The following is a 17,666-nucleotide window of genomic DNA, read 5'->3' as shown; positions in this document are numbered from 1 at the left end:
GTCAGCGCGTTATAATCGTCATTCGCCACTGTCGCATTGTACGAGAATATTTGTTATTGATGGAAAATATCCATCTGCCATCACCAGCCCTGTCAGTCTTGTTTGTAATTCCCGACGTTTATTTTAACAAAGTCTTAATCCAAAGTGCTAATTTACATCGGCTGGCAATATTGTCGTTTTTATATCGATTCGATGTTGTCGGACATTGAATCGTTGTTTGTCAAACTATCCAAATGTCAAACTATCCTCACCAATAATCGCCCCTTTCCTCACCAACTTATTCAATGAGTGTATCAATAAAGGTGTATATCCTGATGTACTAAAGGTCGCTGAAGTTACCCCAATCTTCAAAAGTGGCTCCAGGAAAAATTGTTCCAACTATAGGCCCATATCACTATTGTCCCCCTTCACCAAAATATTCGAAAAATGCCTGTATGAACAAATGTACAATTATTTAACAAAAAAAGACCTGATCACACCACATCAGTATGGATTTAGACCACAATATTCCACTTCGTTAGCTGTGTCAAACGTTTGTGATAACATCTTAACTAACCTAGATAATAAAGATACAACTTGCTCTGTATTTCTTGATTTAGCTAAAGCCTTCGACACAGTTGATCACACTATTCTCATACAGAAACTGCAAACATATGGTTTTCGGGGCCTTCCATTACAATTGTTAAAAAGCTATATCAGCAATCGTCTACAGCACACGGTCGTCAATGGAATCTCTTCAAACTCAAGACAGGTTACCTGCGGTGTGCCCCAAGGATCGACATTGGGACCCCTTCTTTTCTTACTGTATATAAATGACTTACCAAATTCAACAAACATGAATGTTAAACTATTTGCTGACGACACCAATCTTACGATGAGCGACAAATGTGAAATAAATTTGCAGAACAATGTGAATGCCGAAATGCAAAAAGTTTACAACTGGTTGAAGCTTAATAGATTATCATTAAATTTCTCAAAAACTGAATACATGCTAATAACAAATAAAAAACACATAAAAAATTTTAACATTAGCATTGGTAACACAAGCATTCAACAAAAAGATCAAATAAAATACCTTGGCGTTTACATTGATAACAAATTAACATGGAAATATCACATAGATAAAATTAGCGGAAAAGTAGCAAAAGGTTCATGGGCGTTGCTTAAACTCAGAAATTATGTCAACACAGACACTTTAAAAGATGTGTATCACGCTTTGATTTACTGTCATTTGCAATATTGTATTTCAAGCTGGGGAAAGGCCTGTGACAGTGCACTGGATCCATTAATAAAATTACAAAAAAAGGTTATAAGAATAATTACGAAACAAAATTACTATGCTCACACTAATTTTTTATTTTTCAAAATGAACATCTTGAAACTAAAAGACATACATAACATTGAAATAAAAAAACATATGTACAAAGTTCATATGAATGAGTATCCGTCTACGTATTGTGATATATTTACAAATGCTTCATCTATTCATCAGCATAACACAAGATATCTAACAAGCAACAATTATTTTATAAACAGATCAAACACAGAATTTGGCAAGAAGTCCATGCAGGTATTGGGACCAGTGCTCTGGTCAGAAGTTCCAAGTAGGCTAAAAAACTTATCATTTCATTGTATCAAAAAAGAGATCAAAACGTTAATTTTACAAAGCTACAGTGCATCGTAAGTGATATGTTATGGAAACCAACTTAACAGTTGCTTCGGAAACTCTATTATTCTCTGCTTGCTTCATGGAATTTTGTGTTTTGGCCTACGTTATCATCATTATGTTGTTTTTTTTGTGCGTATGCTGTTGTTGAAGCGCGGGAACGTTTCAATTATTATTTTTCTCTTGTAAGCTTATTTTAAATGGCAAAATCGTAATTTCCGTAGGGTGGCAATTGACTAGTAGACCGTATGGTCGTCTCGTTGTCTCCCTGTCGGTATGGGAACTTGTGTAACTTTTGTACTGTGTGTATTTTCAAACATGTACCTATGTTCCTGTTACTGACAAATAAAACATTGATTGATTGGTTGTTAAACAGGAGAACTAGGTTAGTTGACATCCGAGGGGAAAACAATTTTTGATAATATTTTGCAAAAATCATGCTTCTCGTTTAGTAATGTCCTTCACATCATTGAAATACTTATTTTATTACCTTGCCGACATCGTCAACACATGTCGAACGTTGTTTTTCGTTGCTAAACAGAATTCTAGGGGAGTGGCGAACTTCTTTAAAATCAGCCACATTGGAGACACTCGTGCGAGTGTCGTTAGACGGTCCCGCAGTACTGGATTACAATCCCGATAAAGCAGTTATTGCGTAGTGCAACGATTCTGTTGTAGGACGTCGCCCAGGCTTCAACAACGCTAAGTGATCATTTTAGCATTGTTGCAAGTTTAATTCTATTTACTTGTGATATCGTTATTTTGGCCTCCAAGCAGGCAGATTTGGCTGCCGAGAAGGAGCTCCCGGTAGGCCACGACGGCTGCCGAAAAAAAAAAACGAGTTTTAAGGCCTGTACTGTGTTGCAAAAGTTTTTGCCGTAAATATTATTTTGAGGCAAAAATGAAAGATTATAATTAGGCTAAAAGCGAATAGAAGAAATTGTTATATTGCAAAATGTGCAGTAGCTTACATGACTTTAAAAGGGCACTAAGTAATACATGTAATTAGTGTGAACGACATACCCCAGAGACTAGACGAAAAACTTAAGAATGAAGACTTTTTTCACTTCTGCAGAACGTCGATGTTGATACCGAAGAAGAGGAATGCTCGTACAATGAAGATGAAATGGGACAAGACGAGGAGGAAAGCAACATCTTGGACGTTTTTGATGATAGCTTCAATTTATGTGTTGCTTACTTTGTTTCATTCTTGTTAAAGAATATAGAAGAATAAGTCCAACAGTGACGAATAATTTCAAATTTGCCTGAAATTCATAGATTTATCCTTTTGCTTAATCGGTATAACTCTTTTTCTGTACATTTGCAGAGTTCTGGTTAATAGAAAAATGTAGTTGAATGAGTTTCACTTTTAGCAGCATGATCGTTGCTTACTTCACAGTGTAGATTTAACCGATCTGTTATAGCCTGATGCTGCGGGTTCTTTTTGGCAATACCAAATATCAATATATTGGAAGAGAAAATGACGCAGTACAATTACGATTCAAAGAGGCCATATTCATTAGCAAACAAAATCCTAAAATCAACAACCGCGCCGAAAGGGAAGAACTACGTCACCTAATCTACTAATCAACTGATCCAACAAAACCTCACAGCAATAACGCCTAACAGCACAGAAACTCAACAGCCGGCAGCCTCAAGCTAAAACAAAGAGCCATTTTAAAAAACCACTCACTGACTTCAACACCATTCGTCATAGCACATGACTAGGGAACTGTGTTCCGAAAGCTCGTGCAATTTGATATTGCCAAAAAGAACCCGCAGCATCAGGCTATAACAGATCGGTTGAATCTACACTGTGAAGTTAATAGAAAAACTTGTTCCCCTTGAAAAATGCTAAAAAATGATGTATGACATGTCCTATTTCGAAAAACGTTGAAATTTTCATATGTTGGACCCAAAGGGATTGTGACGTCATTTGGAAAAAGGGCCTTAAAGGTGGTTTCCCATCATCCGATTGATGGGGATTTTTTTCTGAGCCATCTGCATTATATGGGGAAAGTCTGAACAACGTATCAGCTTGATAATTTTTTTCCCCACAAACACCACTTTTTAAGGTCACGTTGCTTTACAACGTCACGTTGCTGTGCGGACGGTACCAGGGAACGCGCTCGTTTGGCCGTTTAGGATTGGTCCGGCATAGACCATGACATTTAAACCGCAATGTTATCGTGTCGAAAATGTCAAGATGACCTTTTCTCGTCCAATGGTGTCGAAAAATCAACCAATTCGCCCTTTTCAGGAACTAGCGATTGACTTAGCTGAATCTAATCGATAACACTATCTAATTATGGTAGATTGTTTTACAGACCTTATTTCATGAGGCATAGCACTACGTCTATTGTGGCCATCAAAGCACTCTTTACTCGCACTGCAGTATCAGCTGTTATTTGGTTTGACAACCGACCTCAATTCAAGTCTTGAGAAATTCTCCAAATATCTTCATAATGGGGCGTGCGGCATCGTACTTCTACTTCAACCTATCTGCAATCTAATGGGAAAATTGAGGAAGCCGTGAAAAGCATGAAAAAAATAATACGTTGCTCATGGACGCATCGCTACCTCGACGAAGATCAACTAGCAAAAGCTATGATGCAGTATCGAAACACGCGATGTAGGAAGGACGGATTGTCACCTGCCCAGAAACTGTACGGACGACCGACTCAATACACCCTTCACGTACATCATCGGGCCTTCTCTCATAAATGGAAGACCGAGATGCAATAAGCTGAAACGCGAAAAGATATGTCCGTTGAAGATACCTAAGCCTACTACGACAATCATGCTCATCGTCTTCCTGAATTCCCAATCAGGACTAACGTCGCAATACAAAATTCAATCACCGGACTGTGGAAGATTTATGAGAAAATAGTCGCTGTAGACGACTACCGGAAATACTGTTAAAACTGCTAGCGGCCGATTGTTAATAAGAAACCGCAGATTCATTCGCCGCGTTTACTCCATTGGTTCTTAACCTTCACTAACCTGCCGAACCCTTACGCTAATCTGCAAGCTTTTGTTGAACCACAAATTTTCGCTGAGTCACAAAAACAAAAGTCTACCACATTTATTAGTAATACATTACTGTATCAATGAGACTTCTGTTGTTTTTCTGAGACCTATTACTAGTTTTGCCAGACGTTTTTTGGATTTCCAGTACAAGTGTCAAAATCTAGTTCATTATTTGAATGGTAACAACAGCACAAAGTAGCTCAAAATCACACAAAATACACACAAGGACTATATTTATTAACTAATATAATCAAACAATCATCTTATACCAGCAATTTTAGGTACTAATAGAATCGCCTTCAGTCAAATTTTAAGCTGCACGTTGCCATGGACCGTGTGTAAAGGTCACCACTGCAAGGAAGATACTGTGGATGCAGAATACTGTCAACAAGCAACAAGTTTCAAAGCGTCTTCTTTGGTTTTGTTGGATTAAAATTTAAGCCTAAATTGAATGTTTAACAACGTGGATATTTAACATGCCTACAGATGATGCAAATTTAATCGAATATTCCACAACAACAAAGACTCCAGCTCTGCGGTTTGCTTTGTTGACGATAATTAAGTTAACACCTTCATGGCAAAATCATAAGGAGGCTTTAATGCGACATAGGAAAATATCTTAATTTGCTTAATCACTGACATCACAGGAAAGGGCTGAAAATTTGTTCGAATATATCTGCACATGACCTTGGCTCAATGTGATGTCACTATCATCTTCCGAGTTGCTATCTATATCCTCATCAGTAAAATCAGTCAATATGTTAGGCGCTGAATCAGAGTGACAGTGGTCTTCAGTGTTAAGGTGGAAAGGTACAGCGTGTGGACCCTCACCACCGAAATGCTCTGTCGATCTCAAAGAAAACAGCCTGGATGTGGTAGCGTCGTGATCCCACTCACCTGCGACAAGTAGAGATATTTTTTGACTAATTTGCTTGCGGCAACGAATCGTTTTAAAGACAGGGACAAAGACTATGATCAATTTTTCGGACCTAGGCATTCAGTAACCTTAATCTCACGATCTCAAAATGGTACTCCAAAACATGCAGAGTTGTCACAGGGTTTGTTTTGGTTAAACTACACAGCCCTAATGCCAACCGAGCTTCTTTGAAATCAAGCGTTAAACAAAAGTTGTTTTAAGTTCACGGACCTTTGTTTTCACTGTAGCCAGGTGGTCTCATGTACATGCATATTCTACCATCTACTGCCATCCTGAGGATTGCATTTGCTGCCCGATATACGTCAGGTCTCGCAGCTTTCGCAGTGCGATAATTTCTCTTGTTCGCCCAGGCTAAAAACATAGGTTGCAGTTGAAATGACAATATCAGTAGTAGCGTTAATGAACACACACTAGCTGGATTTACATTTACATAAACTCAATGAAGCATTAACCTTCGCAAATATCCCAGGGGGTCCAGTTTTCTTCTGTTCGACTTGACATGCTGTGGCGAAGCTGCAGCAATTGAACAAGCGCCACACGGGAAGCGAGATAACCTACAGGTGTGTAAGGTTCCTGTACCTGAGCTATGGGATAAATTCCACTCAATATCTGAAACAGTTTAAAATACACAATTTTGCATAATACTGAAGACACCACGGTTGAGTACACATTAAAACTAAAAGGTAAAATACTGGTGGTTGTTCAGACAAACCTTCTGCTTTCGTTTCGATTGAAATCGGTGCTGGCAAAAGCAGAGCATGGCTGCGCGGGTAGTACGAAGCAACAACATTTGTTACATTGAAGCAATAATTCTTCTGGTACCTCTGAATACTGGTACTTCAACTGTGTAAATTCAAAACCTAAATTCTGTTCTCACGGAATTTAGCTCACCACATCCGTATTTCTGAAGCGACATAACTGTGTAACCGTTCCGCTTTCATAACTCCCACCATAGGCTATTACTGATAAAAAGGCACATTATGAAAAAAGTGGGGAATTGAAATACTCGTAACATTAATAAACCAAAAAAATTTCCATTTAAAAATATACTTTCAAAAGAGAACAAACCGAACGACTCTAGAACAAGAAGGTAAAATTCACGACGTGCGAATGTCGCTTTTCTGACACTCGTCGCAATAAACTAAATTGGTTAGAGTTAGCCAGGATAAGCATTTTTCAATTTCCCGAATAAGAGCTCGAAACTTTGATTACTAAAAATACATTTAACATTAAATTTAAGTTCTTGAATTTTTGCAAGCAATCATACCCCTAGACAGAAAATCTAAATTATCGTTTTTGTAATTGGAGACTCAAGAGTCTCTCAATAAGCAAAAGCTTAAACCAAAAGACAGCTCAATATCAAAAGCCCACACGGGCTCCAATTAGACTAGTTTTCGGATTACGGTTTGGGTTACGATAAAGAGTTAAGATTATGGTCTGACAACCCTTCCAAATGTCTACCAATCCCTGAAAACGCCTAACAATCTTCAACAAGTTTTGAGATTTTCGCTAGCGAAACAGGGCTAGTTTTGCTTCCCAGTTGCCGAGAAATTTTAGGCGCTGCAAGTTGTGGTATCGTTGATTCATATTTTCAACTTACCCGAGTTGAACAAACATCTTGCAACACTGACAGTTGCCATGACAATGGGTATTTAGAGGTTCCCTTCATCTCAGGTCATCTTTTAAACATCATTAAGAACAACTTTAATTTATTCCGGAACTTTTACCTGCAATTGTTTTGGAATAAGAGATGGAAAGACGAGGCCAGGGGAGTCACAAAGCTTCACTGTCTTTGTGAGAAAGTAAGTTTGAAAATACTTGGTGTGTCCGGGAGTGACTGAAGTGCTAACGACCTTGCGTCCAATCAGTCCGTTCATTAGTGAAGACTTACCAACATTTGGATGACCTGAATAAAAATGATAATGTCGAGGGACATGGTATTGATAAGGGTTAGGTGAAACAATTGAAACCCAAAATACAACAGACCGTGGTGCGATACACAGAAACTTTCGGAAAAGCATTGGACAAGCCACCACTTGCCCACCAACCAACGACATCAATTAAATTGCTTTAACACCATAAGGTTAACATAAAAAAAAGACAAATCTATAAAGTAAAAATAAGTTTTGCTCTTGCTCCATACGTACCAAGGAATCCTATCGTCAAGATACCATCCTGAAATCGCAGTGAGCGATCTTTCATTAATACTTGATCGGCATCCTTTCGTTGATTGGCCATCCATGAAGTATCATCTTCAGAAGGAAGGAAGTAGTGGTTAGCCGCATCAGAAACTGCATCTATGAGGGTAGAGTAATAACTTTGTTGAGCTTCGCCGAAAGGAAGCCATTATACACCTGGCTTGCCGGGAAGCGAAATTTTTTTCCCACAAACTTTTTGTTACTTCGCATAGAGTTTGTATTTATACCGTGTGAATGCAAACATTTTTCGTTGGCATGTTTGGTTCAGTGGTTTCGTATTTTGCCTTATGTTCGTGAGGACATCGGTTCGACCCCCATTCAAATCATTTTCTTTCTTTACATTTTTGCGATGCACAAAAGCTTTTCAAAAAAAGTAAGGTTAGGGTTAATTCTTAATCAATTCGGAAAATCTTACTTTTAGACTAGTGACCAGGATCATTCCTTTTCTCAACTTTTTTAAACTAGACTAGGTGTGTATCCAGGCTACGTTTTTTTGAAGTTCAATGTTTATAGATTTGGACCAGGAGGGCAAAAATCGGCGGCTGTAAGGGCGAAAATGGGTAAAAACAGTTAGCCTACGAGCGCCGCGCGGTAACCAGTAGGCCTAATAGCTACACTTACAGAAATATGCAAATGAAACAAAAAGTTAGTGGGGAAAAAAATTCGCTGCCGGGAAGAAGATCCCAACCACTTGCTCTATGCAAAACTCAGTGTTCCACCTCAGGAATCCTTCCGGCGATTAAAGTCAAGATACCCCTTTGTACGTGCAGCACTTGAATTATTCAGTGATCACACCATCAGTGCAGCGCATTATATGGAAGACACTTGGAACACAGCATGGTCTGCCACCGACATCAAACTCCATGGTTATACCTCACTCGGTGGCACGTCCCACTGGTATGAACCTGCCCCGGCTGACTTGGGTTAAGCTCAATAGAATTCGAACTGGAGTCTGCAACTTCCACTCCAATATGTACAAGTGGGGTCCGGCTCCCTCATCAACCTGCGAGTGCGGCGCAGAGTCTAGAGGAACAAACTGATGACCATGTCGTTCTTGAATGCGCCATATATAAGGTGCTAAATAGAATGCATGACATAGCAGAACTGGACGAAGCTACACTCACCTGGCTTTCCATCAACTGCCCTGAAATCTGAACAATTCTGTCTCACAAGAAAGAAAAAGGAACTAAAGCATGAACTTCTCGCAGACCAAACATATACAGTAGGGTGGATCAAAAATGGCAAAAAAAAATTTTTTTCTCAATTTTAATTAGCTAGATATGGCAAAAGTTGCCAATATATCACCATAACACATTGTAAAAATTTGAAGAGGTTTGAACAAGTTTTTGATCTCCCCCCGCGACATACAAATTTAGGCACTTATACATACAAGAACTGCATGGCAATTTTTTTTCTCGATTTTAACTCGCTTTGCAGACATGGCAAAAGGTTCTAATATAACACCAAATACAATGAAAATGTGTGTACTTAAGAGTTTTGACTTCACCCTCTTTCAGCAGATTATTTTAAAGTAACTTGGCGGATGGACCACCCGCGGTTCCAACAGGTAAACGCCTATTAACCATCACCATCAGATGGCCGAGTATAGACTCACAAGCTTAAACTTTATATGACTGGGTTGACAGGTGGCCCATTGGCAAAGTCACTTCCTATTAATTTATGCGCTCATGCATACAAAGACTGCAAGCAATATAACAAACAGTTACAAATTGAAGTGAGAAAAGTCACGTTTAGACTCAAATGTTGGCATTAACTAACGAGAAGCAATTCGGGCACGAATGAAGCCGTCTCGATATTTCGGTCCACAAACTGCTTTAGATGCATCGGTAACCAGCTTGCACGAGCCTTTCAACAGCCTGCGTGTGACATGGAAATTCGGGAAAAAGTACAGTGGGAGTCACATCTATCATGATGAATTGCAGGAGCTCAGCATCCGTCATTGTTTTAATTACAGGAGGCTCCGTGATAGGAAGATCTGTCCAGTTAATCAATTCGAAGTATTTCACTGCATCAAAATTAAGCTTTGAGGGAACTTTAAATTTTTGTATTCTTCCGCTGGGTTTTGCAGCTCTAGCTTTCATCACTCCACGCAGACCTAGTTCTCGAATGTGTGGTCGATAATAAGTTATCATAGCCAAAATTATATTTTCCGGATGAGCAAAGTATGAGTTGCGGTGCACTGCATAACTGGGTCGATAATTTTTATGTGCTTCTGACTAAGATATCGTTATGTGGTTATCATTTGGTGAATGTGTCTAGCTCCATCTTTGCAAGATGAGTGTGATTTTATTGCGAACCACATTGGAGCATAAACACGGATAAAGAACGTAACCAATGCTTGCAGTTTCTCATACAGATTGTTATTGCTGACATATAATCTAAGGGTTCTATTAATGAGCTGTAGTCAGCCATCGTGAGTGTCTGCGTGATTCAAGTATCCTGGGTTTCGCATCGCCAGATCAATGCTACATTCACCAGTGCAGTCAAACTGGTACGCTGAATGGTGAAGATTGATGAAGGGAGTACCAAGCAATAATAAAACTAGGCCATCGCCCAGAAGGGTTACCTGTACTAGTCTAAGTGAACTGCCTTTTAATCTGTAAGAAGCGCATATAACTTTTATTAAACTTTGTGGAACCTGCAGTGCAAGCAAATTCCAATAATTGTACTATAAAGCTTCTTTTATATCTAGAATTCTTTTGAAGAATCAAATGCTACATCAGCTAATTGTTGAGATACCCAACCAAGTATTTTAGCAATGGTGATAAAACGGTCAATTGTAGCCTATCTGTTTAAACACAAGTCGCTTATTATGACATCATAAAGCGCATAAGTGAGTCACACAGTATTTATGCTTTTGACCAATTTTGTGGGAGACTTTCTCCAACCCGATATTAGGAAAATAAAACCTTGCGGGGGGCGATCAAAAAATTGTCAAAACCCAAAAAAAATTTGCATGTATGTTATTATGGGTATTTCGCACCTTTTTGACATACTAGCTTAGAAAAATAAAATTTTTGGATTTTTCGATCCACCCTAATATACAGTATACACCACCAATCAGCAGACAGATCAACACACTAAGCATCAAGCGGTTTATACATTACACACCGATCATCTTTGCATAGCATCATAAGAAAAGACCTTTGTTGCTGTAGAACAAAACCTCACAAAGTCCCTCAAGGAGCTCACACAATATTATACAGTCACCTCCAAGCTAAGCCTTCAGACACAAGTATGTTCTTTCCACCTTAAGATCAGAGAAGCTGCAAAGACCCCCAAAATCTCCAGGTCAGGAACAAAGCTGGAACATTGCCTAACACCGTTGTCCGTCGACCTCGGAGTGACATTGGACTTTGCTCTCAGCTACAATATCTAGAGAAAGCTTAAAAACTCTGGGTGGGGCACTGATCCACAAACCCTCAGAATGACCGCATTGGCTCTACTGTGCTATGTCACGGCAGAATATGCATACCATGTTTGGAACAGGTCCCGTCACTCAATAAAACTCCTCTGCACTCCACCATTCGTGTATGAAGCCTACAAAACCAGAAAACTTTACTTTCTAGCTGGTATTGCACCACCAAGCATTAGAAGAGATGTTAACACTTTAGCTGAAAGGCTAATACGAACAATCAATGACGCAATGTGACTGGATGCCTGCGTCCCACTCCAACAGACTGCCTTCCCATCCTTGCAGGCATCCAACCTGCTGAGCTTCGCCGTAGAGGAGCCATGATTTCCCTTGCTCGTCGCACACTGGACCCCGACCACCTCCTCCACAGTACACTTCAGCGCCTACCTGGAGGACAGCAGTGACTGAAATCAAGACGCCCATTTGCGCCCGCCGCACGACAGCTTCTGAACAACGTTGAAGATCTTGGAATAAGTGCGGCACACTGGACGAACTACACATGGAACATGGAGTGGCAAAACAACACCTCCCGACTCCGTGATTTCCTACCCGACGTCGATCCCCACCCTCCGGGAATGTCTCTCGCAAGACTTGCGTGGGTCCGGCTTAACCGCCTACGAACCGGCGTCGGTCGCTTTCGTTCAGACATGTGCAGATGGGGGCCTGGCTCCCTCACCGGGATGCGAGTGTGACGCCATAGACCAGACAGTAGATCATGTCGTCCATGACTGCCCAATCCAACAACCACCACATGGAACGCTTGGATTGAAGGCCCTTGATGACGAGACTGTCTAGTGGCTGATGACATCATGCCCAAACATATAGTCCGGAAGAACAGCTCATACGACGAAGAAGCTAATACGAACATGCGATAAAAATCCTCTTTATGGATAAACTGCTGCACAGACCAGGCTGAAATCAAGAAAAAGGTTCCTAATACACGTTCAGCCACTAAGTTACTAACTTCAACAAAAAAAGAAACAAGACTTATGCAATGGAAATAATTTGAAAATGACCCATCATATGCGGAAATGAAGGTTCCACAATCAGAATACATTCCCACAGGACCAAAAACGCACCCTGGCCTAACTGCAAAACCTTGAATTGACTCCAAAAAGGTGTTGGCCGTAGTAAATCTGCAATGGTAAGGTGGGGCTACAACACGAGCTCAGTTACATGCATCTGTGGCACCAAGCTACAAACAGCGGACCATCTTCTTGTGTGCCCCCAGCTCACCACCCAGTGCAACAGTTAGGACCTTTCAATATACAACTCCGAGAATGTGTCAATCTGTGGTGTATCGACTAATTTTAGAAAACTCGATAGAAGAAGCACGAGGGCCAAATACAGAGTCTGCTACTATTCGGCTAGTCCGATTCGGCTAGTTCCCTATTCGGCTACGGTCCAATTCGGCTAGTCCGATTCGGCTAGTTCCCTATTCGGCTACAGTCTTTTTCGACGGACGACCTGCGAACATATGCCTTGCGAGCATTTAAATGGTCAACTTCAATGACACTAAGACATGCAACGCCGATACCCAGGTTTATTCTAAACTGCCACTTAGGTTTTAACTTTGTCTTTTATGTCAAACGCTATTTGGCAAATGTCTTTTTTTCGTTGACACGTTTTCGCTGAGACTTTATCTCATTAGCCTCTATTGTTATTTGTGAAAAATGTCATTTTGATGTAAAACACTTATTTTGAACAAACCCAGACAACAAAATTCGTCATTTTTACATTGATTCAACGTCTGCGGATGTTGAATCAATATAAAAATGACGGATTTTGCCGTCTGTGAAGGCACTCAAAGGTAAACACTGGATAAAATGCAAGAATGCAAAGGAAATGATATTGTGGAATAAAATTCAAAATTCTCTAAATAAACAGAAGGCGTTGTTGGATTTAGAATTTTGTAACAGCTGGGGATTCTAATATATTCTAAGTTTGCATGCAGACTGCGATGCAGGATACATGTCAATTTTATCTGATTCTGAGCAAACATTAATATAAACCTTACTCGTTTTGCAAAACGTCACCAGCTGCTTAGCCAATTCCCAGTGACGTCAATGCGTTCAACCCATGGCTTACGTAATACAGGCCTTGCCATCGTGCGAGCTGGAGTCCAAGCTGGAGGCGAAGCTTGCTTTTGAACTGTTTGCAGTGAAGAGTTCTCTCAGATTCGATAAGATAATAAAGAGAAAGAAAAAAATTGCTCCTCCGCGATCTTGTAGTATTTCTCGTATGTATCGTCACAATGATTGATTCAGAAAATATTTTACGAAAGTAGCCAACTAACTAGAAGGGGGCTTTTTTCTTATTTTGGTTATGAAATAGCAATGTAGTGTTGATTTTATTTTATTTTGAACAATTTTTTTTATTTATTACTGTATATGTGTAACTTTTAGAAGCATAATTTGTACAAACGTGTATTAAAGTAGCCATTTGTTCGAGTTCTTAACAACCATGCCGCATGTTGAATCGGTCTTTGTGAAGATAATGATTGGGAAAACAGGAATCGATGCTGCAAGCTAGAAGATGTGAATTTTTGACAGCAGCAAAGTATAGTCTACTAATACAAGTTCTTAATGTTGGTAATGTTATAAGCTAATGTTGTAGCTGGTGAATAGTCACTAACTGTTGTAGGCTACATTAGATTTCTCACAATCATTAAGTTGCTAGATAGGTGTAGTTTTTTCATTATAGCTGTACCTTGAACAGTCAAAACATCAAAGAGGACTTCTCTACTATAGATACAGCCAGGTTCTCAGCAATCAAGATTTGATAAAATTTTTAATAAACAAATTACAGAGTAGAAGTTACTCTGCATGTTTGTTTTTGACAGAGAATTTTACCAAGAGCCTAAAAGTATCTTTGCGCAGGGCTAGGTCAAAGCAAGAGATTAAAACTTTAGTTTTTTTATCGGCAGTGGCTATTTGACCGGCTCCGGTCTTTGAACCTAAAAGGCAAGCCTATGGTTGAATAAAATCATATAGGCTACTGTAATTAACTACTCACATGTTATATTTAGGTAACTTAATAACAATTAATTCATAATGGGGCGTAAATGTGTGATGAATTGCAATTATTACTTGCTTCTTGCCAAAGATATGATAAATGTGTAGTCTTGTAAACTTTTGCAGTTGGATACTTGATATGAATGTCTATTGTTTATTGCAAGAATGTATCAGTTTTTTCATACAATGAACGGAATGACTTGTGAAACTTGACTAAATTTGTTAAATCAATTTAGTAATAGTTATTCAGTTATTAAGAAGGCTGTGGTTATATTTACACAATAGTATAATAATAGCCTCAATAGTGTTGCCAGATAAGGAATTCTGCCCAAATTTGAGAAAAGATTAAAGCCATTGAAAACAAAAACTTGTAGTTTGGAAATTTTTTTTAGTCCTGGGCAAAGATTAAAACCCTATTCTTATTCCTAACTTTAAACCCTATCTTAAACCTTCCTAACTTTAATCCTAACTCTGGCAACACCTGATTGTAACAATGGCATTAAGTGTGGAAAAATAGCCACTTCTTATTAAGAAATACAGAAAGCTAGCTAAATCATCAACAACAAAATAGCAAGGCTATTTGCTTTAATTCTGGTCGTTATGAGACTGTGACTACTGCTGTATATATATGATAGTGATCAATGCTTTCAGAGTGCTCAATGTATTATGTGTTATCATCATGACTTTTAGGAATTTAATAGGCAAATAACTTACTGTAGAACATACTGTGCAATACACAACATTATTGCTACAATTTATGTGTCAAAGTTATGGAGCTGGAGAATGGCTTTATTGGAAAATCAAAGGAGTCTGATGAATGTCATAAAACGTGGTATACCAAACGACAAGAATTGTTACCCATTGCACAGTTGAAACGAAATGAACTAGAACTTGCATAATGGAGAGCGGGAGTCAAAGTGGAAGATTGCATTTACGACTAAGTGCAAAGATATGCCTTTATCCTTATTGAGTATACATATTGCGCGATGTGAAAAGAGACAAACGAGATGCTGCAATGTCTTACAACTCCATTATGGAGTTAAGCTTCCCAAAGCACGCCAATCAATTACATTAAATACCCATGGCAAGAAGTTTGATAAAAACCCACAATGCAATTACACCCAGATTGAAATTATGCATCACTTGCCAAAGACAAGCAAAACAGAGCTTGATATTCTAGCCAAGGGCAACCCTTCTGACACGGATGAGTGTGATGATGCATGCTAATCATCAAGTACATCTGAAACTGACAGATCAGAATTTGCAATTACAAATAACGAAGGTGCACTTGATGCACTTAATAAAAGTCTTTTAAATCAAAATCTGTCACCAATCTTATTGAACATTTACTATGACATCACGATGCATATGCTGTGTGATCAACTGACCATGTATTTTTTATTAAAAAATCAATAATCAGCAGTGCCTATTTATGGCATATGCATTTCGCTCTACTACTTTATAGCATCATTAGTGCCTTAATTGTATGACACTTCGAGTCTATTGATTGAAAGCGTTATGAATATAGCAATGAAAAATTCATGTCAATTGCAGAAGCTTGCAACAAAATGTATTTATCATACTTTTCTACATGAAGCAGGTAGCTTTTCTTGACAGTTTAACATGCATTAGTTAGGGGAAAAAAATCTTTTTGCAGGTTTGAAATATGGGGCATTGAAATGGAGTACCCCAAAACTTTTGTACAATAAAATAAAGTGTTTTCCGTTGCTTTTTTCACGAATGTAATAACATATTTGAATTCCTTGCCCCAAAAACTATAAGAATACATATTTTTATTATTTCTGCATCATACAAAATAAGAATTCTAAGCTATTTTTGTTTTTGTGATATGAAAATAGCGCCTCTGGTGGCAAAAATATAATCGTTGATATTTTGAAAACTGCTTGATGGATTTTGACAGTGCAAATGTCAATCTTCATCTTTTCCCAATAGCTCTAATATATTAAAAAATAAAGAAATTCTGAGAGGATGGGTTACAAAATTTCAAAATTTTGACTGTATTATAATAGAATGACTCATACATTACATATTGTCTTTCATTGTGCTTTTGTGTTGTGCTTGTATTTACGTTACTGATGTTAAATCAACGTTAATAATAGCAGATTATGCTTGACAAGAAATATTGTTTTCTTGTGTGCATTTGTACCGTTTCATTTAACACCTTTTATTCTACTATGTGCTTTATTTAAATGTGTCATTCATTGTAAATCGAACATAGAATGCATATAACTTATCAATTAAATTAAAAAAAAAAAGATTATTATTTACTGATATGGTATCAATCGAGCAGGATTTAACAAAATGGGCAAACAAGCCTTGAAAAGTGTGTTTAGCAAGTCATAGACATGAGTTTTTGTTCGCCTCCAGCTTGGACTCCAGCCTGCACGATGGCAAGGCCTGTATTACGTAAGCCATGGTTCAACCGCTAGACTAACTGGTCATACGCACAGAATGGTCTCTCGTCATGGTACACAGCACAGCATCATAAAGACGAAAAGATTGTTGCTGTTTTTTGTTGTCTCCTCGCCATGTACTTTAGCCTACTAGCTTTCATAGTCATGCCTTTGCCCTTTTTACAGCATTGATATAACGTTACTTCGCCAATGAACGTTCAGGTGCGGATGCAATATTTAGTTCGTTAAGCTTCTATACGCAGGAGGCAAACTTATCTAGCTTTTCGTACAAATTGCTTGCGGTTGTAATGTTTAGGCCTAAGTGTTAGTTTTTGTAGTGTAGGCCTAACTGAATATCTGAGAATGAACATTCATGACGAATTAAATATTTAGACAACTATTACTCCATGTCTAACACTGGATTTTGGTCCTGCAACGTTAAAATTAAGATTGTTCATGACTTTTAAACATTAAATGGATGTATGATCACGACATAGGCGAAGCACAATTTGACAGATTTTTATTTTTGATTTGTTTTGGAAATGCTCTCAGAGAGCACCAAATTGGAAGTGTTTTTCAAAAATTTCTGGGGGAGGCCCCCCACACCCCCCCGCTGGTAGGCACGCTTTCGCCCGACGGTTTCGCCCTTCGTGCCTACTACCTTGCTGCAGAATATTTCCAAGTTGCTTTCTCAACGGTTTAAGCCACCGAACGTTGCCGTTAATGCAACTTTCAAATTGATCAATCATGTCGCTAAAAAGCCTTGTGTACTTTCGAATCATTCGTTGACTTGGTGCTCTGACGTCACCATAACATGGCTTAACCAAACAAAGATAGTGAACATGATGACGTCTCCATTGTAGTCATCGTTAATTTCTGCCAGAAATTTCTTAAACTTGCGATGATTAAGTGCATTGGCACGAATCCAATTTACTGTTGATGTTCCCATTTCCATCACATTAGACATCTTT

At 38.7% G+C, this 17,666-nt stretch overlaps 1 protein-coding gene across 2 annotated transcripts in view; it reads right to left on the bottom strand.

Moving 5' to 3' along the window:
- Nucleotides 1-4,736: 4,736 nt before the first annotated feature.
- Nucleotides 4,737-17,666, bottom strand: part of LOC145774373 (guanine nucleotide-binding protein-like 1) — a 114,527-nt gene continuing 101,597 nt past the window's right edge. For both annotated transcript variants that reach the window (XM_082585606.1, XM_082585607.1), the window contains 5 exons: nt 7,781-7,930; nt 7,361-7,539; nt 6,086-6,242; nt 5,844-5,984; nt 4,737-5,593 (listed from right to left, as the gene is read on the bottom strand). In XM_082585606.1, coding sequence (XP_082441732.1) covers nt 5,325-5,593; nt 5,844-5,984; nt 6,086-6,242; nt 7,361-7,539; nt 7,781-7,930 — 896 coding nt within the window. In that variant the 3' untranslated portion in view covers nt 4,737-5,324. The remainder of the gene's footprint in view (nt 5,594-5,843; nt 5,985-6,085; nt 6,243-7,360; nt 7,540-7,780; nt 7,931-17,666) is intronic.

Source organism: Aplidium turbinatum, chromosome 7 (assembly GCF_918807975.1).
Source record: "Aplidium turbinatum chromosome 7, kaAplTurb1.1, whole genome shotgun sequence".
NCBI classification, from domain to species: domain Eukaryota; kingdom Metazoa; phylum Chordata; class Ascidiacea; order Aplousobranchia; family Polyclinidae; genus Aplidium; species Aplidium turbinatum.
This window is presented reverse-complemented; position numbering and strand designations above follow the sequence as displayed.